We start from the raw sequence: 25,455 nt of genomic DNA, 5'->3' as shown, positions 1-25,455 counted from the left end.
AAAAACACACACGTTTCTGCATTCCATACACACTAAGCTTCTCCCATCACATCCTTCCTTTTTGTACCTGTTCACCTTGAGACAACGACGACTACCTCCACCCTAACATTCCGTACCACACCCAGTTCACCTCGATCGATCACGTACTTGCATTTTCAAACTACCTCACTTTGTTTGAACAAGGACACCCACATTTCACCACAACGACATTTTATACATACTCACCTTGAAACATCTCTAATATTCCGTACCACACCCAGTTCACTTTGATCGATCATATACTTACATTTTGAAACTACCTCACATTGAACAAGGACACCCACAACGACATTTTATACTTACTCACCTTGAAACACACACATACTTCCCTTTTCCTTATTATACTTACTCACCTCGAGAAACCACGGACCCATTCGTTCAGTCTGATACAATCTCCCAACTCCCGCATCACGTCACTTTTCACGCAGATATTCTGCAGAACAACGTAAAATTTACGTTTACCCTCTTGCCCTACAATCTCCGGATGGGTGCGCTGATAGTAATCAAATAGATGAGGCGTATTATCACGATCGCGAAAATAACTTCCAAGACGTTCCATCGTATGCTCCAAACACGTCAGACAATTTTCTTTCTCATACTCTCCCGAGCAAAAATCGGAATGGTACGTCAAGCATTCATGACCCAATTGATTTGCATACCCTTGGAAACAACCGCCACACATTACCCTATACATCGGTGTATAGCCCTTCAGCGTATTCACCACGCACGTCTCATCTAAAACATCCGGAAAGCAACCGCAACTAGCCAGCATACAACCCGCCACCTCCGCACCACACGATGTCCCTGCCACGTCGCTCATTTTGCGTAATAACACACTCCCGCTCTTTTACTTTAACTTTTATACCACTCTTACCACATCCCTCCTCTCCACAACCTGCTCACCTTCGATTCGCACCCCTACCATTACACATACTAACATTTCACGACAGCATGACTCAGTCGATACAACATTAGACTCCTAGTACGGGCTTCGAACCCCTACTACACCTCTCCCCCACCTCTTCCATCTACCTACAATCTCCTACGCTATCATTTACTCCCACACCCTTCACCCACGTTGCGTCATATCGCCTACAACACTCGGTAACCTTCAATTATTAAATACCTACCCTCATTTGCATAATTTCAAGGTAAACAACTTTTATAGACCATGATACAACTACTGCATACATCTAGAATTGTTAGGGCAAGAAGAAAAAATACATATATCTGTTGCACAGGAGAATTGTTGGGCTGTTTGTAGGTTTTTATGATTGTTACAGAAAAAATTATTGGTTCACAACAAAATATTTTGAATCAATGTATTGTTTTCATATCCCATTTGACATATCTGAGAACTGGAAACATTTAAATTATGATACTTATTTGAAATCCTACGATGATTTTGAATTTGTAACCACAGATACAGGCTTGGTGTTTTCTGGTGCGGATTTTGTTAGAAGAGAAAAATATATCTCAGGAGTCATAAATGCAAATAAGATTATTCTGTATTTGCTGAGTTTGAAGATAAAATTTCATGATTTAAGATATTTTGAACCTTTAAACTGCAATTTTTTGCAAACTTCAAATCTCAACCTCAAATTCTGATCGGGAGGTACACAGAGCCATGTACAATTTATGTTTATATCTACATGATTGCTCTCCACAATTGTGTAGGTGCACAATAGGATCAATGCTCATGTCATTTTTTGACAGAAGAGATGTTGCAAAATATATTAGATCTGAATCTCTTCTTCCTGATTTCTAAATTAGATTCTCAACACTCTCAGAGTATAATTTATTTTCAATCAATAATGAAACAGAGTTCCGCTGGGCCGTGAACAGCACACAAAAATTCAATTATCTAAACTTGAAATACATCACTGATTTTGAGTGCCACAAATATAATTCTTGCAGGAGAATTGTGGGACAGTTTGTTGTTTTTTATTATTATATTGATTTTTCCTATTATGGAGGATGGTTTTCAAATCATGCAAGTGTGGGGAGATTCTATGATTTTGAGATTCTTCCCAATCAGAAAACAACACATGTCTAATAATTTATTGCTTAATATTGGGTAATAATTTGTTGCACAACATGATGCAATATAAATAAACCAGAAATAGGCCACAAGTGGACCGGAAGTAGTCAAACCGGAAGTGGACCGGAAGTGGACCGGAAGTAAACCGGAAGTAAACCGGAAGTGGACCGGAAGTGGACCGGAAGTGAACCGGAAGTAAACCGGAAGTGGACCGGAAGTGGACCGGAAGTGGACCGGAAGTAAATATGTGTGGGTGGGTGTGTGTGGGTGTATGTGGGTGGGTGTGGGTGGGTGTGGGTGTGGCTCTTATAAGGATCTTGGCTTAGTTTTAGGTGTGGGCAAAAAAAATATCAAGAGGGGCATATTTTTGACAAGTTTATGGACAACAATCTCACAGAAGTGCCTTTTATAAGTATAGGCAAATCAATCTGAGAGGGTTCATACTTTCCGAGAAATTCCCGAGGGCATTTTTTACAAAAATCTTGGATTGGGCAGGGTTCCACACTTGAGCAAAAAGCTCATGTAGGCATGTTGAGCTAGTTTTAAGTGTAGCCAAACCTGCTTGAGGGGGGTTCATACTTTCCGGTCCTGGTTATATCGTATTTTATACTACTAGTATCGATATCGGTGGGAATCGGTGAGAGTATCGGTATTATCGGTGAGAATCGGTGAGAGTATCGATATCGGTGGGAATCGGTAAGAGTATCGTATCGGTGAGAATCGGTAAGAGTATCGGTATCGGTGGGAATCGGTGAGAGAATCGGTTTCGGTTCAAAGTAGTATCGGCTCACTAATTACCTAATCCATAGCATGTATTGTATATTGATAACGATGCAGATATACCGAAATGTTCCTCTTAATTCTTGTTGCATTAGATGCTGAAGTACATGTTTTAAAGATAATTTAAATGTTCAAACGTTTCGTATTATGTAAATATAGTAAATGTTCACCTAAAGACGAGAGAAGGTGCTATTTCGAAACGTAGTGCTAGAATAGCTGTTAGTGGTAGAACCACTAGATAAAGTCCAATTGCATGCTAGTATAGAACCATTCTCACTAACGTTTAGAGAAATGATAATTTCCAATATAAATATTTTCTATAAAATTGTTAAATATGCATATGTGGCGGTTTGGTGTCCGAGAGCGTTAAGTGGTCGACTTTTGATCTCGCCACCAAAGTTCGCGGGGTCGACTCTCTGGCTCACTATGGATCTTGTTTGTGAGCATGGCCGCTCGCAGTGGGGTGGAGGGGGGGGCAAGAGGGGCACTTGCCCCACCGAGATTTCTGAAAAAAGTTAATGTAATTCGAATGGTGAAATTGTAGCGAGATTTTATAAGAAAAGTATTGTTTACAGTCCGTAAGTTACAAGAACTATTATTATTATTATTATTATTATTAATATTATTATTATTATTATTAGTATTATTAATAATAGTGTTACATTTATACTTACAGTAATTTTACCTGATTATTTAACTATAAAAACAGCTTTTTGTCCTACATGAATTAGTGTTAAGTATACAGTTATGCAAACATAAGTAGTAGTAGTAGTAGTAATAGCAATATAAAAATAATCATGAAAATAGTATCTATGACTACCCCCCTGATAAAAAATTCTGTGCGCACCCATGTTTGTGAGTGTCCCTTCATCACATATATGTCTATGTGATTGGCTTGAAGCGGTAGCTCCTGCTCAGACTGTCGTTGACCCCGTAGAATGTATTGTATATTGATAACAATGCAGATATATCGAAATGTTCCTCTTTAATTCTTGTTGCAGGTATTCACGAAATGCATGTACCACCTCTTGACCCCATTTCCATACCATTTTGGGAAGGCCAGCAGAGGGTGGGACCTTTGAGGATCAAACTTCTCTACAGAAACGCAAAGGTTTATGGATATTCCGAGGCCAAAGTAACAAAAGTAAGGTATGTAGGTTTCTGCATTGTGATTATCAGAGCTGGGACTTGAATGCACAATAAAATACCAGATGAAAATGGTCTATAAATATGCAATAATGCCCTAAAAACCACAAAAATTCTATTTTACAACAAACTTGCATGTTCATTTCACCAGTTTTGTATTGCTTTATGCACTACTAACATAGGCGCCGACTTCATGGGGCTTGGAGCGCGCGAGCCCCCCCCCCCCCCAATGTTAATGTTGTGGGGGCAGAGACCCTCAAATAATTTTGCTTAAGAGGATCTAATGTATTATTTTGCTTCTCTTGTAAAGTTTACTCTGAATTGTGCCACATGAACTTAACTTTTAATACACATTTGAAATGTTCTAGACCATCAAATTTGGGGGGCTAAGACCGCTAAACCATCAACTTTGGGGGGGGGGGGCTATGAACGGAGACAGCAAAACACATGACTTATTACTATATACTAAGTATATAATTATGAGTATTTTTAACATTTTTACTAAAAAGAGTTTCAAAATAACGAGGTGAAATGACAATTATACCAGTATGTTGTTTAGTGAATTCTGAACAATTTGAGGTCGTAAACACGACTTTCAGGCAATATTGATATGTACAATATTTAGTTATCCTCGAAATCTCTTCCTCTAGTCCAAAGAATGAGGGGAAAATAATTCTAAAGTCTTTGAGTTTATTTAACACTGGCTTGCAGTAAAGTACGCAAGGAAAGCTTATGAAAAGTCTGTATTGGGAAAACGGGAACGGCTATGATCAAAGGCATTATTGCTAAAGCACGGCGTGCTATGTGCTTATTTATTATTGCAAAATTACATTTAAAAAGTAAAATATTGTAGCAAGAACAAAAAAGTTAAACTATTTGCCTGCGATTTGTGTTAGCATTTATGTAAATAATTAAATAAAACTGTTAAATATTGTAAATATTCGCTATTTTTATGGGTACGTCAACACTAAGGTTCTTTGCACCCGTCACATGTCCTTTCTTTACAAGTCTGTTGCGGACATTAAAACACACCCATGCCCTCGCCGGGACTCGAACCCGAAACATCCGGATCAAAGCGAGTTGAGCCGACCACCCAACACGCTCGGCTACCGAGGCCTGCATAAAACTGTTATGTTGGCCTCTTAATGTAAATACATAGCCTACTTTTAAATAAAAATGTTAATTGTTATGTAAAAAACAAATGAGCAGACACACGTTTTTCATGTCACATTTCATTTTCATGAGGAATATAATAGCTGCTTAAAAACTGCTATACGAAGACGTAATTTTTATTTTCAAAAAAGGGAGGGGGTGAGTCATTCATTCATTTATTTCAGTGATGAGAGCCCTCCCAATAATTTTGACAAGTCGGCGTCCCTGACTACTAACACCATATGTACGTTGTTACTGCCGATTGTGTCTTAACAAAGGAGTTGAACATTGAAGAGCTTCTTTCCAAGTCCACCGATACCAGAGGAGCATATTTGAAGTAAGCCATTCCTTAGTAGTTCTCCAGTAGAAAAAAAATTCTCCAGACAAAACATCAGCAATTTAACATACGCTTCATTTTTGTTCAAAACAAGATTCGATTCCTTGGCTACTTGCATTCCCAGTTTCCATATATTTTCTTTTTTTAAGTCAGTTGTTACTTTATTCACTAGGTCCCTTTGTTCCAGAAAGATAGGAGTTACCACATTTCCTGCAACCAAAGTTTTTGTTGTTCAACTTTTGCATTGACAAGAAACAAGTTTTTTTTAAAGAAAATAAACAAAACCAGTAACAAAATATCCCTTCTCTTGTGAAAATATAAAAAAGTAAGATAATGTTTTAAAATAATTTTGCAAATTCTCCAAAGTGCAATGAACCCCTTGAAAACTCAATATCCTCCAAAATCGACAAAAAAATGCAAAAAATGCCCCATGAAAAATGCTTTGTTTGGTTCCTATTGTTTTGAAACCCATTAATATACAACTGAACAAAGTATTGGGCTTTCAAAAAAAAATGAAATGTATCAACATCCCAGACTTAGTCATCTCTAGGGCTAGGATATTTATGACAGCATATTTTTTTTGGTAAGGGTGATGTGTTCCCTAAATATATAGAAATTCATATTATGAAGAAACTAATTGAATTAAGGTGCTTCTTAAGGGCATATTTTGGCATAATTCTACGTGATAAAGCATATTTTGATGGATTTTCGGTCATATTCAACATATTTTCGCTTTCTCAAAAAAATATCCAGTCATTTTCCAAGTGGATTCGTTCTTGCTCCCATGTTTTCTGATCTGCACCACATTCTCTACAATTTTTAATTCAAAATTTAGAGAAAGTATTCATTGTAACTCATGAGGGCCCATAAAGTTGGATTGGATTGATTTAAAATTCCTGGGTGCGTCGGCACTTAAGGCCATTTCGCACCCTTCTATGTATACGCGGAAATATCCCTTATCTAAAATTCTGACTCAAAACTTTAAAAAGGTGTGTAAATAGCCCCTTGGGAAAAACTAAAAGTGCAAGGTTGTAAAAAGACCTGCAGGAGACAAACGCAACACATTAAAAAGTCAGAACAAACAAACTAGAAGCCTCCTTACAGACGGTGGAAGAGTCCAGCTCTTCGCAAAAAACTAATAACATTTGATAAAATACTCATGTCATCACCCATGAGGGATGACAAACAGTCCGAAAGGTTAAAAGTCTGCCGGAGGTAAGCAAGATCGACACATTCAACGAGAATGTGACGAATGCTTAAAACAACATTGCAAACACGACACAACGGAGGGTCCAGCCCTTGCAGAAAGTGACCATGCGTTAGACGGCTGTGTCCTTCACGCATGCGGGTAAGAATAACTTCTTCTCGCCGAGAGGGACGGGACGAAGAACGCCAAGCACCTATGGTGGGCTTAACAGCGTGAAGCTTGTTCCCCGTTTCCGCATCCCACTCGGCCTGCCAAGTGTCAAGAAGGCAACAACGGAACACATTCTGCAGATCGCTAGCTGGCAAAAGGTGGACGAGAACGTCGCCATCTGCATCAGGAGACTTGGCGGCAGCATCAGCTGCTTCGTTCCCCTGGATGCCCACTACACGTGGCTAGGGACCCAACAGAAGTGTACATCCGCGCTGGCAGATAAGGACACAAGCCGTCTGAATATGCGTTGCGCTACCGGATGCCGGGAATACGGCGAATCCAGAGTTTGCAACAAACACGCTGGTCGAATCACTGCACACAAGGACTTTCTTCAGCCCATTGACGTCTGCTAAGTCCAGTGCATATAAGTGAACTATAAATAGTATGTAGGATGAAAATATTTCAGCATAAGTTATATATTGATGTTTGAAACAGTCTAGTTATAAGGGCATATTTTTCAAATTATAGTGCATATTTTGTAAAATTTTAGGTCACAAGTGCATATTTTATTTTGCATATTTTGGTGATTTTTAGGTCATAAAAATCCTATCCCTAGTCATCAGAAACTAACGAATCAACGATCTTCGCCTTGAAGGAATGAGAGGTTTTCGTTTCGAATCCTGTCAGCTGTTAAGTTAACGATTTATTTTCACAGCAGAAGCTGAAAAAAGTAGCCTTATGCTCAGGACATATTCATTCGATATCTCAGGAACTAAATACTCATAAACACAAAGTTTGGTCTCCTGATAGGGCTACCAAACAAAAACAAAACCAACTGGATCAGTGCTTCCGGCTGGCGGTGATAACTAATTATCGATCACAAGCGAGGAGTCGATATCTCGAAAGTAAGTAATGATCTAGAATTTTCTGTAAACGAAATCCTAGTATATGCTACTTTAACGGGGTAAAAATATTTGGATTGTTACGTCCTTCAGTCTGTAACGGTCAATCAATTGACAGTTAACAACTGAGACACTTTTAATGCAATGGTAATTACGAAACTACTCAAACTATAAATACAAAATTTGGCGGGATAAAAGAACTGTGAATTTTCTACATCGTCTCATTCAGGCAGTCCGTTATGGTTATATGATGTGTTTGGTGCGACAACATCACAAGCCACATGCGGCAAATTTTCAGAAGAGTGATTTCTTACTTTTGAAACATTTGATGATTTTTATAATTCCTTTAATTGCTTGATTCAGTTCGTGTTTTAAGTCCACTTTATGCACAGTAAGGCTAATCGAGACTGGACCTACAGTTTAAAGTGGATTCCGAACGACTATGTGCCTCCACCAGGTATCGAACCCGGGACCCCTTGATTACAAGGCGATGACGATACCACTGCGCCATCGGGGAGGCCACTTATTATTCCTTTAATGTTCGTCAGGCTTCATAATTCTTAAATGAATATATTATCTCTATCCTGGCTTAAACGAAAGTATGTTTTTAATTGTTACTTTACTCAAATTTAATTCTTTTCTAAAACGACACACACGATTTCGAGATTTCTCATGTACTTGTCCATTAGCGGATTTAGCGGGGTCACAAGGACACGCTCCCCGCTAAAAGCAATGTTTAAGTATTACGAAAAGGGATGACATTGTCTTATCCCAACGAAAAAAAAGGTTTAAGCAACATGAAATAAAATCCTTTAATAATATCCTTTCGAAAATGCCAAAGAATAAAACAATCGGTACAAATAGGCTAATCAATCGGTCTATCCGTCCGTCTGTCAAAATTTGACAACAATCGAAATTACAGCGTAATCAATAAAAGCATAAATAGATCTTGTGGGTAAAATATCGATAAAATAATAATTTGAATAAATCGTTAGGAAACTGTAATTGCTTTAAAAACAAAACTTTAAGTAATGAAATCGGATTCAAATTTTAATTCATTATAATATATATTATTCACCTTAGCAAATCGTTGAAATCTATAATTGAACAGGCAGGAAATGTACCAACTTATAAGTTATTTATATCAAGCGTCACTAATTTGGAAAATACTACCAATTTATTATTTTCGTATTCCATGTGAATCTTTAATAATACACCTTTAATTTTAGTAGAAAAAGTGGATTTTACCTTTGAATATTTTAATACTTTTTCAACCTTCTACTGATTTTTTAAGCGATTATTGTAATATAGTCCATACCTACTTCATTAACTAAAGTTCAAATCACAAACCCTGAGACCTTCTGTAAACAAAACCACCTGCATACAGAAAGCATTGCAAACTCATAGAAGTAAAATAATCCACACGAAAATCCAGCGTTGTTACAGGATTCATTACGTAAGGTAAAACAATGGCCAATTTGTAGTATGGGATACGCTGCCATAAATGAAGTCTCACTTTAAACCCAATGTTCTTTCTTTTTTTACTTATTGCTTCACCTTTATGGTTAACTCTTTGCACCAGTAATCATTTCCCATAAATTTGGCTTCTTTCTTGCATGTGAATTGAATATATTTTACTTGCATTTTTTTAGACAAAATGATATAACATGGTAATGTATATTTCTAAGGATGATATAGATAAGAGTGTATTTGAAATTTGTTTGTACATTTTATGTAAATTGTATCTTATGTAAATAAAATATATAATGGGCATAAACATCCATATGCATTGCTGTAAGTCCATTAAATATATTGATGATGATGATGAAAACAAGACAAAAAGTTCGTAAATTTATTGCGGTTGGCAACTTTGACAAGCATCCTAATAACGATTTTTGTTCCGCCAAATATAGTTCACTTCGTAAAATAACTTGGTGACATGGCAAGGCAAGTTAAGTGTGAACATTTTGTAGTAATATGCATTGTAACATTCAATGAGCTTAGAGATTTGTGTACATAATGATATTTTATAACATTGGTTATTTTCTAAAAATAATCATGTGAACAGCAAGGAAGTAGTGCAACTTAGTAATATTGCCTGACTTATCCTTAGAAAAATGACATGCCGTGTTCTATGCGTGCGAGAAAGTCTCCGTGTTCTCCGAGCTTGTTTTCAAAACACCAGCAAGGACAGCCTTTGAAAAGGGGTGAGAAACAGATTCTACTCAATATTTATGTAACGTTCTGTCAGTGGTATCCTGGGAAACCAGTAAATGAAGTGGTTAAGTTCGTATCCCAGTGCAGTGGTGTGTCAGTGTCTGCAGTTTTAAGGGTTATGAAAGAGAGAATGACCAGGAAAGTAACAATGTATGCGGCTGCATATTCGTCTGATGTTTTGAGAGCGGGTTCTCACATTCAGAGGCTCTTATATAAAATGAATAGGTGCGGCAAACTATGAGTGTAACAGCAGATGATTGCGGTCATGAATCAGCTGATGCGGAGTGATCCATCGAATCAGTGAGACCGTTTGTTTACAGGTATCAGGGTTGGTGATTTACACTTTAGTACTCAACTTTTAGAAAAAGATGCTAGCAGGATAGCAACAAAGAAAGTAATAATAAAATAAGGTCATTGTGATCGAGTAAATGTATGACTAAATTAATACATATATTATTATATATATTTGTGTGTAATTGTAAAATTATAGATATATTATTTCGATAAAATATACATCACATTCCTAGACTTTACATTTGGCTCCACCTATGAAATAAGTTTATATTACTTTTTCCTTTAATGTATTTTCAGCGCTGACTTAAGGAGGCACAAGCTGATGATTGAAGCTCATCTTCCAAGAAGCGTTCTGCTGACGCACTATGAACTGGAGGGAAAATATATTTCCCTCCCTATCAATGCACAGGGAACAACCAACCACACATTAGGTTAGTCTAGTCGCAATGACGTATTTAGGGGGGCTTCAGGGGTCCGGACCCTCCGGAAGACTTACTAAGTACGAGTACTAAAGTTAAATAATGAAAAAATACAATAACTAAAATTAAATAATGAAAATGTACTTATTGGAAGGCAAATTGAAATCATACGACTTTGAATGACAGTATCAAAGAAGATTTCGATAAGATTTATTACTACTTTTAATAATATGCATAAAATATTACCAGGAACTTACTTTTAGTAAACTGGGTATAGGCTAACATACTTTTTTGATATTCAATATATATTAAATTCTTTATGTATTGGACATTAATTTTCTTTCCATGGCAATTTTTTTTTACAAATTTTGCCGACCTTAACTATACGTAATCTAGATAATGAATACGTGCTGTTTTACCACTATCCTTACGCAGTCTTTCTACCTATTCATGTAATAAAAATATCATATCAATCCTTAGGATTATTGTTTATTTTTTATTTTAACTTTCTGTAAGCTTCATTTCACTTAAGTTCATTCACTTGTTTACACCAGCTGTTCATTCCTCTCAGGTATTTGAATTGTGCACAGTCGAGTGTCAAGCAGACTTCCACTTCCTGATATATTGGGGCTGCAAGGTTTACAACAGGTAAACAAAGAGTAAGCAGTTTACATGAATAGGAAGGTAAAAACTGAATCATCAGCGTATAGGAAATCTGCAGTGAGAGGTGTTGAGAGGGACGGACAGACTGGCAAGGGACTCGCTTTTGGTTTCGATTACGAACAGGGAAGAGCACTAGTCTGCCTGAGTTAGGTCAACTACCTACGAAGCCAAGAGAGAGCTTAGTTTTATTTTACTCTACGTTACCAATTTCATTATAATTCTTCTAAGTCTAGACAGGTAACTATCCTAACCATAATATACATGATTCAGGTTCAAAGGTTCACAAAATCGGACGACTGACTATTTCTCATTTCTAGTTGTATAGTTAGGTATTCTATTTCAGTTGTACCTTTCGCGGCCAAGCATCCAACTTTTCATGAGCACAAGTGGTCTCATCATTAATGAGGATGAATGATGATTAGCTATATTTTCCATAAATCTATTTGGGAGTGGTTGGTTCGATATATTAATTAATTTGAATATTTTAATTAATACAATTTCAATTAATATAATACAATTATAATTATTTTATTTTAATCATTATTATTATTAATTTGCGACACTTGGTTCGGACCCCCCCAATATATTTCTAGATACGTGCCTCTCTAGCTGATACTCGTCTGGATACTTAATGCGGTTGCAAATACAGGGTAACTAACACATTTTCCGTGTCGTTAAAGATACCGGCCCCAAAGTTCACAGCTAACGTCACTACACTGTGGAATTTATTCCGCATATTCGTTAGTTTTCTAAGAGCAATAGAGTGTCTCGTGCAAATCTGGCGCCCAACAACCTACAACTATATTACAAAACCAACAAGCAATCTGGAAAGACCCAAAAGAACATTCTGCACCAAGTATGGGGCTAAAGTGGGACCTATACGGCAAACAAATTGCTGGAAAAATTGAAATTGTCGGACTTCTGGTTTTGTTTTTCTTGCATGCCTACATTGGTGTTTTTTCTATTACATTTAATTAATCTAGGTTGGGTGATTCGTGTGGGTAATAATGTGTCTGACAAATTTACAATTCATGATGGGTTGAAACAAGGAGATGCATTATCTCCATTGCTCTTTAATTTTGCCTTAGAATATGCTGTTAGGAAGGTAAAAGAAACTAAAGAAGGACTAAAATTAAATGGTATGACTCAGTTGTTAGCATACGCAGATGATGTAAACTTATTAGGGGATGATATAAATACAATTAAGAATAATGCTAAAATATTTTTCAAAACTGCTAAAGAGATAGGTTTGGAAGTTAACAAAGAGAAAACTAAATATATGCTTACAGGCCGAAACTAAGTGTTAGGTAATAATCAAAATCTAATTATTGATAACAACTCGTTTGAACCAGTTTCCAAATTCAAATACTTAGGATTAATATTAACAAATGAAAATTTTATTAAAGAGGAAATAAAAAGTAGGCTTAATTCACGAAATGCATGTTACTTCTCTCTTCATAAACTTTTGTCTTCTCGTTTAATATCTAAGAAACTAAAAGTTAAAATATACAAAACAGTAATTTTGCCTGTAGTATTATATGGATGTGAAACTTGGTCCCTTACATTGAAAGAGGAACATAAATTGAGAGTATTTGAAAATAAGATCCTTAGGAAAATCTTTGGACCTAAAAGGGATGAGGAGACAGGTGAGTGGAGAAGGTTACATAATTTAGAACTACATAATTTGTATTCATGTCCAGATATTATTAGAATAATTAAATCAAGAAGACTTAGGTGGGCAGGCCATGTGGCACGAATGGAAGAGGAAAGAGGAGTTGACAGGATTTTTGTTGGGAAACCTGATGGTAAGAGACCTGTAGGAAGGACAAGACGAAGATGGAGGGACAACGTTGAGATGGACCTAAAGGAAATCGGTAGGGATGGAAAAGAGTATATAGATCTTGCTCAAGATAGGGATAGATGGAAGGCCTGTGTTGCTGCAGCCACAAACCTTCGGGTTTAAGAAGGCTAGAGAGTTAGTTAGTTAGAGAATCTTCACACTGTGCAGGAAACACCTCATCATGATGAAAAAAATAGAGTGTTGTGCGCTTTATCAAGGCGACGAATTATTGGCCCATCTTTTTCGACACAACAGTGGATACAGAAGTCCACGTGGGAATCTTCCAAGAGTTTCTAAATCAGTTGGATGACGAGGAACTCCATAATACCTATTTTCAGCAGGATGGGACCGCTTGCCACACTTTCAACGCTACCATCTGTTACATGAAGTTGTGTGAGCACGCATGCGTTGATGCTAATGGTGACCACTTCTACCGTGACGTCTCCGTGCTTCTCATACAGCAAGGTATGTCCGTAGCAAATTCCATTACAATATGACCAGTAGCTTCATTTTTATGAGCGAAAATTAGGGTTCGAGAGCGAGTGTAACATCCTGTACAACGTATTTGTGATTGAGGGAGTACTAGGGAATATAGTTAGTTCCTCTTCTCATTTATCATTATTCTGGACTATGTCTAACGTTGTACCATATTCAGGATCAGTTATATATGAAATTGTAATATATAGTTCTTGACAACCTTAAAGAGACTCGGATATTATGTTCCTTACAATCTTAAAGAGAAGTGAAGAGATGTGTGGCCACCATATGTCCCCTCGATATCGCCAACACTTGTAAGGACACCTACGTGAACATGTTGCGGCCACACACCTCAACATGGCTCGTGAAGATTGTGAGGGAGATAAGATACAAGTTTCTTTAACGTTGTCCGGAAATTGATGAATGGACACTCACAAACATCCATGCCCATGCCGGAATTCGAACCCGGGACCCTTGGCGTCCGCCACCGGGGGCTGGCACTAGACAATGAATAACGTCCAAATAACATTACTTGTTAATAAAGAACCATTGTCACTGATATTCCGAAAAATTCAAGCAGTATTTCCTCACTTCATCTACACCATACAAATGTAACTCAACAAACCACTCCACTGGTCTCTTTTGTAGATTTTTTTTTCCAAGGTTCAGAAAACACTATAAAAGCTAGTGCGGATTTGATAAAACTCTAGATGGGTTTATATGAGATTATAGGCCTTATAAACAACTTAGGAGATCCACGGGTCGATTCGCGATTTGAACATCCTACAGTGGTTTAGAAAAATGTTGTAAAGAGGCTAGAATACATGACCTCACTATCTTCGTGCATAAAATTAATTTTACTCTGATATTTACCAATTTATCTTTCAGTTGGTATAAACGTCAGCGTGCTTCTTAACGGAAGAAATGTCACTAGAAACGGTGAAACTTTTATGGAGATTGCATCCGTTGATTTGGATATGAGGCCGAAGCGTTTGTACCAGCACTATGGAAATCTATTCGATGGGTTTGGAATTTTAAGTAAGTATGGAAGTTTAAGTCAGAAAGCAGAGGTTTAAGCCTGAATCACACGGAACTGGATTTCCAGTAGGAATGCTCTTGTTGGCACTGGACTGGTTACCCATTTGCTAGTTTTCGCCTCACACGATACTTGTTAGACCGTACTTGTCGATAGTCTTTTGTTCCCATAAGACATTGCGTAGAGCAGACAATGTCTGTAAAGATGGACGAGCAATTTGAAGAATGTTGTAGGGTAGGAGAATTATAGCTTTGTGCTTTTATTAAAAATTAAAAAGGGAAAAGTGTGGACAAGAGATTTGCTCTAAAAAAATGGTAATGAATGCGTACGGAACAAGCTTTATAATTATCTCTGGTATGCATATTCATACATGAGATTCGTAGGATTCATTCATAAATTAAAAGAAAAAAATGAACATTTAATTTAATGCACTTGTAATAATAAGGATTTTCATTTTCGGCTAATCATATTTGTCACGTATACATCTCATCGCTTTGCATAAATACCTAAACATTAATGAAATGAACACGAACGCACTGCACGTCATCTATTGCCTTTTTTTTTATCGAGAAACTAACAAAAACAGCCAACACTCGGAAACCACAGACAAGAAACTCCCCTTTGCAAACTCACAGATTATCTTCACATGGCCAAACTTTGCTCTAATTGGCTGTTCCACAGAATCTAGTCGAGGAAAGCTAATAGCCATTAGAACATGTCCTATTCCTCCAAACCAGTCAAGCATCCAGCTAGGCAGCCAGTTCAGCGCCGTGATTCGGTTTTTGGCCCAGATCGATACAGATCTTATATCAGTAACTTGTATTAACAGATTTCGGGATAGGTATGTCTATTGTTTGACGTGTCAGCATCCTGTTGCGATGTGATGTGATGTGATGTGCTTCTTGCCTTCTAATTTCTAATAACGTGATCTTATGGAAAGGTCAGGGGCGGCTTCAGGGCCGGGCGACTGCCCGAGGCCCCAAACCGGGGTGTCCTCTTTGATTAGCGCCAAAACATTGATTTTGATTGTAAAGGCATTACTATTTGTTTTAAAAGAATTGTTACAAAGCATCTCAGTTTTGAAGAAGAAACATAGATGGCAGCACAAGGTAAAATATTATGGAGGATAAGTATCGATTTAGTGAATGTAAAAATATGACAGGAAGATGTAAAAAATATAATGGTAATGTAAGAAAATGGATAATAGATGGATAGAAAATCAGAAGTGGTTTTTACCATTCAAGAAGTTCAAACCTGTCTAAAGTCAAATGTTTGTCCGGTATTAAAGTATTCAACGAATTATTCTTCCCAAGGATGAAGATTTTGAATTTAAAGGCTGTTTCACTCGATCTCGGTCCATGAGTTTGGTCATAATGTAATTAAATTTGCTACGGATATACCTTGGTGCATGACAAGCATGGTGACGTCATTGGAGATGGCGCCACAATCTGTGCATGCCTCTGCGCGCACTCCTGTCGTTAAATGCCAAAGCAGAGTCCATAATAGCGTGCCAGCGACAATTTATTACACAGTTTGGGGTCAGAAAACCAACCGCCTGCAAGATCTTCCATTCGATATTTGGTGAAGAAACTGGAAGCTGTATGCATATCGTGTTACTGTTGTGCAACAATTGGAACCTGCCGACAAAGTGAAAAGAGTCAATTAATATACCACTTCCAACACTTGTTGTGACCACCATGATTCTCATACACCTAGGTACGTCCGTAGCAAATTTCCTTGATTTTTATAAGCGAAAATCAGAGGCCGAAAGCGAGTGAAACACTCTGTAGTAAATAAATGCATACATACAATAAACGTATACTTTAACATTAATACTTAGAGTATTTGAAAATGAGAGTATTATTATTTTTCTTACTTAAAACTGTAAATATGTGACATGGCCAAGGTTTCTATTGGGAGTGGATAGTAAAGGGAGCAGGGTGGAAAGTTATGAATGGTAGCGGGGTCGCCAAAATTGCACCTCGCCCGGGTGAAAATTTTATTTTGAGCCACCCCTGTGGAATGTATGGTACATTCAGTAATTGCTGTTACGACTTCGTGTTATGTTAAAAAGGTACTTGTGTTTCCCTGACGCGGTGAGCTTGTTGGTGACCGATGTTGAATAGTGATGCAGAAGAACAGTGATGTGATTACATTTTTATACTTAAGAAAGGAGTCATTCTATTGTAACGAAAAAGTAATGGTCTACTGAAAAAAATACCATTTAGGAAAGAAATCAGTTATGCAAACTAATCTTAGAAGCTAACTTACTATCTCAGTCTATAGTTATGAGCAGTATTAATATTAAAATCTTCCTACAAAAATTAAAAAACGCTTTATTTCTTCTGAACCACTTTCATTATGTTATTAATATGCATCATTTGTGCACATAAAATATAATTTATCATTGTGCTGCCATCTGCTGCTTGATTTTACATTATATTTTGAATATGAATATTATTTTAATAATTCAACTCGATCACACAAGTCGTGTAAAGTGAAAGCAAAATTTTAGAATAATTCTTAAAACAATTAGTAATCGTTTTTCTTGGACGTAATTATTGTATCCTTACAAAAGTTTTTAGATTAATACACAGTTTAAAATCATTATTAGGAGCACGATATGCTTTGCACATTAAAAATTTTACCGTAAAATATTATCATTACCATCTTGAAAGTATTATTGGTCGTTACATAGTTAAGCCAATTAATGTAATTTTAATGATTCCGATTTTGAAAACTATACTATATTTATGGTGGACATGAGTGCAATTTATGCATGACAAAATATTCAATTTGAAATGTTTAAAAAAAGTCCGGATTGCTTTTCTTTGTTTATGTAAATGGCAGACTGTTAAATTTTAGCTGTTGAATATTGTAAATTTTGCATCCAACGGTGTAGTAATAAAATATTCACTTCCTTTTTTCTTACAGGTAAGGTGATTCATTGCTTTCTGGATGCGAACTGGGATCTTATCTACACACAAGCCAAACCGCAAATCGAGCAAGTGTATGAGGATGCTTTTAAAGAAATTGCCAATTCAATTTTTCTAAGGATTCCATTCCGTTACATCTTCCCAAACTGAATTTTGTTTTGCGTTTGAGACTGTGTGACAAACAATTTCCCTATCCCAATCAGTGAACGACGTGTAATGATATTTTCTGACTTCACAAAAAAACAGGATTGTGTCATCTGTAGAGATTATAAAAACAATCCTGGAAGACGAGTGTTAGTTTCCTGTCCTGCCATACGTGGCGCTGGGGTCGTTCAAGATTGTGAATGGTCTGTAAGGTATATAATACCTCAGAAGCTGTAAACTGTTTTCAGTAATGATATGTGTCGTATTTTTAATACGGAGCTTGATATAAAAGTTTAGTGGTAATTTTAGATCAAGGAATACATAACACAAGTTTACTTGATTCGTTTCATCTTGAAGTGAACTCGGCAATTTAAATATAATCTGTGTATACGCAACAACAGGGAAATGATAGAATATTATAATTATATTTGTACGTATTTGTAGCATACATTTCTTGAGAGCGTAATATTAGTATGTACTACAGCGCCTTGAATAACGTATTTTGGAAAACGGCACGGTTCTGCGCTCTCTGGCTGGTTCCACTCGAAAATGATCCGCTAGAGGCGCTGGTGTTGAACCCGGTGTTTGGTATTCGTCTGCTTATAATGGAAGTAAATGGAGTTTTCGCTGCAACGTCTGATTCTTTTACATGAAGCATTTCTATGAATGTGATAATTGCTACGATATTTGGTACAGTGGTCGCGAAGATATTAACGAACATTCTAGACAGTCGACCACGTCCTGTTATCGTCATACTTTCGTTAATAATACGGGAGAAAAAATACGCGTGGAATGCTCTTGGCAACTAAATTTTTGTGTATGAATTAGGTTCATTATTATTATCATCATCATCATTTCTTTTAAAGATATACACACTGAAGCATTTGTATTTTTGATATTTACTGTCTCTTTTCTTCCGCTTTAAACTAATCGCGGCGATGATGATAATGATGATTCCATGAAACGACAAGCGGAACCCCACAAAACTTTCTCAGTGCCATCGACATGAGTGTAAGGAAACTTTCAAACCAATGGGACAAGCGACACGGGATGTTCACACTGTCACACTAGTGACACACAATTCCAGACTGTAAAATAGCATTCATTGCACATGAGGGTCCAAACAGCAAACGACACGTTCATATGGCGTATTCGCGTGCTACTTGTTACTTCGGTCGGAAAGCTCCTTAAAGGAAGGGTGCTGAGACCGAAGCGACGCGCTACAGGGGGAGTTCTCAACTAAGTGACAAGCGACATGGTGCCTTCAGTCTATTGGCAAGCGTTCGCTCCTAATTGTGCGAGCAACAGATAGGCGACACGACAAACCGCACATTACAACAACAGATCTAGGCGACACGATAAGCCACACGTGTCGCTTTGTCGCTTGTGCGTCGCTCAAACTGGACCATTTCCTCAATAGCTTGCAACATGTTGCCGTGGTTTGTTTGTCGCGCATGCGCGATGCAATGAGTGTCTTGCTTTAGGGAGACTGCGCACCAAAGCGACAAGGTGCACGCGACACTTGGCTCGTTTCCAAGCAACATGTGTCGCTTTGGTATGAAAGTTGCCTTGGACCGAAGGACCCGTGTCGCTTTGGTGTGAAATCCTCGTATCGTTTGTCGCGTGTCGCTTTGGTGTAAAATCTCCTTGAGGAAACGGTGCAGTCAGAGCTTGTGTCCCTACGGTTCGAAAGGCTGCATTGATTACGGACTGCTCGCTTCCAAGCGACACTTGTGGTTTGTCGCCTCGGTATGAATTATCTCTCAGGATACTATTTATATTCTAATAACATAGAAAATTAAAACTCTAGTACACAATCCAACACCTGACGTCCGGAATCACTTTGCGATGTATCTTCTTGTGTTACGCATGCTATTTATTTGTTAATTTTATTTTACTTTTCTTTCCAAATTAATGACATTTCGTGACTGCAAATCACTCCACAAATATAACTGTTTCCATCAATTCACTTACCGCCTTTCTAGACAAACAAATCTACACAATATATTCCAAAAACTAACTAAGCCGCATTACTTTCATAACAAAATTAGCACCTGGTTCGATCGCACTGCCATCTATGTTTGTCATCCGTCTGGGGAACTAGTTTCTTGGGTCGTTTTCCACACTACGTTATTCAAGGCGCTGTAGTATGTACTGATATAATTTACTTAATCGCTGTATTTACATATGTATTTTTTTTTACTTAAAGGCAACCAACCTTATGTTAACTTTCACATTTCCCCCTCAGTTTTTATCTACTCATATTTTTTTACATTTGTATCTTTATTTTAAAAAAAATATATATTTTCTATTTTTATTTTTTTGTTCTTTCAAATTTGTATTATTTTATGACTACTATTATTATAATGAGTATATTTGTAATTGTAGGTACATGTGAAATTCGTTATTTCTATTTAGTTTTAATCATTCATTCTATCTGTATTCATGAATTATATTATATATACTTATATTTTCCTATATAGATCATAATAAGGGTTCGGTGGTAGAACCTGAACCTCGCCTGCTAAATAAAATAATAATAATAGTTATTATTATTATTAAATAAACGTGTCTATCGTTTGAGATTCTTTTATTTTTAAGTCTACTTTATGCACAGATAGTCTAATCGCGAATGGGCCTAGAGTTTAAAGTGGGATGTGAACCATTACCTTCTCTATCTGAAAGCCTGATGGCTTGCTCTGGTCACGTGACTAAGCGTCAGCAACTGGAGACGAGATGGCCGCCATGTTTGATTTGCTTCTTGGGAATCAATGTTGGACCTTTTTAGTGAATGTGGAATTGTAATGAATATTTATGAACTGTATTCGTGTTTACATGACGTGTAAATATGCTTAAATGTACAAAAGGTATGTTGTATAAGTGTTGTGTGCTTAATTGCAGGGACAATTATGATGAAAAAGGTAAGAGTAAAGTTCACATTTCTTCAAGATGTTGCTGAAAATAAGAAAGGTGTAGGGCAATTCCATGTGATTACTACGAAAAAATGCAAGTTAAGTAACAAAGGTTTCATACTCATAAATAAATAACAGAAATAGTTCATGATGTAAAGATTTCATGTGTTCAGAATAGGAATCTAATGCGAGTATACTCTTAGATTTGGTCAATTTTAATCTCTAGTCAACACGTTTTTTAGAAATATCAAATAATTTATCTAAATCTGAATTACAACGTTAAATAATTATCTAAATCTGAATTACAACGTTAAGATGCGTTGTTTCTTATGATTGCAAAATAATTTGTTTCAAGATTTAGTCAACGTTTAAAATATTACGGTCATGTCTACCAAAGCAGTTTGTTAGTGTAACTGTTATGCAAGCATTCGATAAAATATTCGTATAATTTACACAAATTTTCAGTTTCAAAGTATGCTTAACGAAAGAAAGCTATACTACTGGGCCAAATTGATACATGTGGACATTTACGTTCGTATTTTACTCCGCTTTTATGCTTCTTTAGGCTAATCGAAGGCTAAGGGAAGATACGAATATGTTATGAATTCAAATACAAGGGTACGATGTGTAACAAGAACTTTGATGAAATATTCGTGTGTAAAATTATCCAAGATTATATTACTTATGTTTCAAACACAAATGTTTTCACGCAGAAAGCATTTTATTACCTAGCTATGTTAATATGAACTACAAGTGTAATACATTTTATAAAATTGTTTCATGTGAACTGTTATTCTATATTTTGTCTTTGTGAAGCTTCGATGTTCGTAATTTTGATTATTAAATCAGTGTTAATGTTTCATAATTCACTAACATTCTTCACGATTTTATTAACAGAGTGTAAACACAGTGTAAGGAAATATTCCAATTGTTTATTTTTCAAATGAATCGAAATATTAATCTGTTTTTTTTTTTCAATAAAAATGTTTACAATCTGTCACACATCCTACTAACGACAATGAAAAGATTCAATTTGTTTATTATATTTCGTTCAATAAAGTCAAAAGGGTCGAAATTACAATGTGACAAGTGATTTAGGTTTAGTCTTTATTCCTTAATCACATAAATGTAACATTGCTCTTGCAACAATTTCTTGCATATTTGCTGAGATGTTATAGAAATTAAGTTTTTGTATTGAGATTGTATAGCTACACAGAATAACTGCATTATCTGGTTGATTAATTTTGAGTAAAGTTTACGGTTGACCTAACATGCGGGATTTTGATTTAATCCATTGATTTTTACATACAAAAGTTCATACAAATACTGTAACGAGTTTTACTGTAGCTGACAAATATTCCGGATAATATTTTTCGAAGAAATACAATGTTTAATTTTTTCCGCCAGGAAGTTTCTAACGGTTTTCAACTCTTTCTTTGTGCTATAGTAGGAATTTTTGTTATGGCCATAGTGACTTCCTGAATTAAAATTTTAGTGTAAATATTCAATATTCTACTATTTTCGTCGTGAGGGTAAATGTCAAAATTTAACATCATAAAAGAAATAAATATACCTTAATTCTCTACAATAAAAATACGACAATGGGTTTACACGACCGTTAGGACGATCGCCTACAGATGATGATTTTCCGCTGCAACGCAGCAATGTATGGTGTCCATACAAAATAAAACATTTTCTTCCATCTACACGTGACATTGAAGTTCGACCACTGTTAGAGGGGATCCTGTTTACCATGGTGTGACGCCGCCCCGTCGGCGAATAACTGTGGCAATGCGTCGGAGCATGCTGCGGACGAGTCGTTCAAGGTATTCCACATCGATGCGGTGCCATTCCTCCTGCAGGCAGGCGATAAGAGCAGTCACTGTCGTGGGTCCCCTCTGTTGCACACGTCGCTTAAGAACACGCCACACATTCTCAATGGGCGAGAGGTCGGGACTCGATGGTGGCCATGGCAGAGTTCGCACGTGATGGCGAGTCGACCATTCTCTTGTCAGCCGCGCTGTATGAGACCTGGCATCTTCGTGTTGAAAGATGAGACGCAGTGGACGGTTGACTTGGGTAAGTTCAGTTGGCGCCCTATTTCCCGTTCACTGAGTCCATCCCGTTGCAACTCCACCACTCTTCTCCTCACGGTGTTGTCAATAGGTTTGCCCCTGGCCATGGTGATGATGCACTGCGGTTCCTCGGTGCACGGCACGCGCTTATATACGGCGGACTCCCTTATCGTGTCCGTGACGTCATGCTTCCGTCGAATGCGCCACTATCTGGAATTTACCGTATGGGTCTGGTGCCTGGTCGAAGTTCAATGTCACGTGTATTGTTCCCCGTTTTCGTTCTTTACGTGACCTTGGGTGCAACATGCTGGGATCACGATTCTTGCCTGCTCACACGTCTCCTCTTACACACCTGCGTCATTTCTGCGGGTCACCCATTCCACCGCCTATGCCTCTGTGCATTTAATCACGTATTCCTTTCTGGTCGAACTTCATTGTCACCAAGGTTGTACTCGTACATTCCGGTGTCGAAGACAAGGACATTTAATGTAAAGAGTGGCGTGTGGAGACAGAAATTCAAGAATCGCAACCCACATGGATACTCACTTCGCAAGCAAAATGGTAATTAAAATAGCGATTTAATAATATTAAGTATATTCTGTCCCGCACCGTGGTTGTGTGATCTAAGGCGCAAGCTCTAACCCCCCGGCTACGTGACGCTTGCGGTTCGAGTATCCTCGGGGAATCGCAGCAACTTTCCTCCTGAGATTTCGGCCTGTGATGCGACAGGGGACCACCAATCATCATGAGGAAATTGGGGAGCTAAGAATGAGTAGTGTTGTGACGTTCCCTTTGGTGAGCGTCACTGGATTACTATGTCACGCTAGTTACCCTATCTCCTTGTGCGGCAGAGTTATGAGACCCTCCTTAATGTTAGTTATTGTTACACTGAGCATTCTCAGGACGCGCAATTAGGAAAAAACTAGCTTCTTACCGTTTTACAACGTTTATTGAAGCCATTTCACTTTATTCGTTCACTGCATTCTAATTCCACTATACTTACTTATATAAACACAATACAATGAACTGCGGTTGACTTTTATAACAGTGTCTTTCACAAATTTTCAGTCACTATACGCGAAATCCAACTACTTCCAGTCTTTTTCACACACTGTTGTCCGGGCAACCTGGCATTATACAAATGTCTAGAAACCGGAAATGACTTCCACTTCCGTTATCACTTTTAATCACACATAAATTCAAAAACATTATTTGATAACACAAACCAATAAGAACAGATTAATGTAAAAATAAACAAACAAATGAATCATATACATATTCAAAATAAACGAGCCGTATCAAAAAATCTACCACAACGACTGTGGTTTCGTCGTGCTGACCACACGTCACCCCGTAACAGGTTGGAAGATCTCCCATCTCTGGTGAGAGTGAGGCCTGCAGTCGGTAGGTAGGTCGTGGTCCTAACAGGCTGTTCCGCCACGGGATATTATATTACTATTATATTATATTAGAGTGCTAGAGGCTGTTGTGACATGGAGTTTAGTAGTTTATGCAACTGTATTTTCACTATTACTATTTGTACTATTTCATTTTCCAGCAGAGGTGGTCCAGTCGATAGACATCTGACTGTCATGTGGGAGTCCCAGGTTCGATTCCCAGGATGTGTGATCTCTGTAGGGAATTGGCTCTGGGGTTCTCCAAGCCTCAAGCAAAATGGTCGATGGTGTGAACGTGTGGAGCTCTACCTCCACAACTGCATATGTACTCTCATGTCACGGTGAACTTTACCTTTACCTCCGTCATCGGAAAAGCGATCCAAATAGTAACAACAACAACAAAAATAATGTATTTCTCAAGAGGTACCCTGGAGGGTATGCTCACCTCTATGTTGAGAAATTCTCCTAAGGCTCATTCCTCATTGCAAAAATATTGCATGCTTTGACTTCATAGATTTTTTCTATGTTTTTCGCAACTGGTGATAAAAAATAGATGGGTTTCATGTGACGTCAGGATTCGCACTGCCGCCATGTTCGCGGCCAAGTTGTTTGTCATTTCCAAGGAAGTATCCTCCACGTAGCGTTCTTTACACCTGCGCCAACTGTACGTTTGTTAGTACTGTGTAAAATGTCGATAACATTGCATAAAATTAATGACAATGTCGTGCCATCTGGAAATAGCTGTAATTTTCCATACGTTCAAACTCTTTGCGCAGTCGACAGAAAAAGATATGGAGAAAAACCGAAGTTTTGCGGTGTAGATCCATATGAACTGGACGATAACGAAATGAAAAGGGACATAAATCTTTGCCCAACTCTAGTTCACGTGTGTTAATTTACTTGACCCAGCTACCTGGAATCAATTTGTTTTAGTATTTATTAGTGGTTAGGATTCTGCTTGAAACATTTACATCCAGTAAAGATTAACTGTAAATTCCAATGCTCCGTCAATACCATCTCTGTTTCCTTTTAAGGTTTGTTGAAGCGCTGTAATTTAAAATGTTGAGGTGTTCGAAAGCAGTAATTTGACTCCTTGCTTTAACAATTTTGGATATACCGGCCTCCGTGGAAGAGTGTCAACACAGCTCGCTACGATGCCAGAGGTCTCGGGTTCGAATCCCAGCCTGAGCATGGGTGTTCTTTGTGAGTTTCGCTTTATCAGTTTCAACATATCATCACTCTGCCTCGTCTTCACGATTAGCCAAAACTGGTATAAAAGCGAAGGAAACTA

General features: G+C 37.4%; 1 protein-coding gene across 1 annotated transcript in view; it reads left to right on the top strand.

The window, feature by feature from the left end:
• LOC145994052 (protein takeout-like) overlaps positions 1 to 24,354 on the top strand; it is a 76,115-nt gene extending 51,761 nt beyond the window's left edge. The window contains exons 3-8 of the mRNA XM_083130136.1: positions 3,862 to 4,009; positions 10,563 to 10,696; positions 14,553 to 14,702; positions 15,382 to 15,541; positions 20,682 to 20,701; positions 24,326 to 24,354. Of these exons, the coding sequence (XP_082986262.1) occupies positions 3,862 to 4,009; positions 10,563 to 10,696; positions 14,553 to 14,702; positions 15,382 to 15,541; positions 20,682 to 20,701; positions 24,326 to 24,354 (641 nt within the window). The remainder of the gene's footprint in view (positions 1 to 3,861; positions 4,010 to 10,562; positions 10,697 to 14,552; positions 14,703 to 15,381; positions 15,542 to 20,681; positions 20,702 to 24,325) is intronic.
• Positions 24,355 to 25,455: the final 1,101 nt, after the last annotated feature.

This window comes from Lepisma saccharinum, chromosome 10 (genome assembly GCF_977018435.1).
Source record: "Lepisma saccharinum chromosome 10, izLepSacc3.1, whole genome shotgun sequence".
NCBI lineage: Eukaryota > Metazoa > Arthropoda > Insecta > Zygentoma > Lepismatidae > Lepisma > Lepisma saccharinum.
The sequence above is the reverse complement of the archived record's forward strand: the minus strand, read 5'-3'. Positions and strand labels throughout refer to the sequence as shown.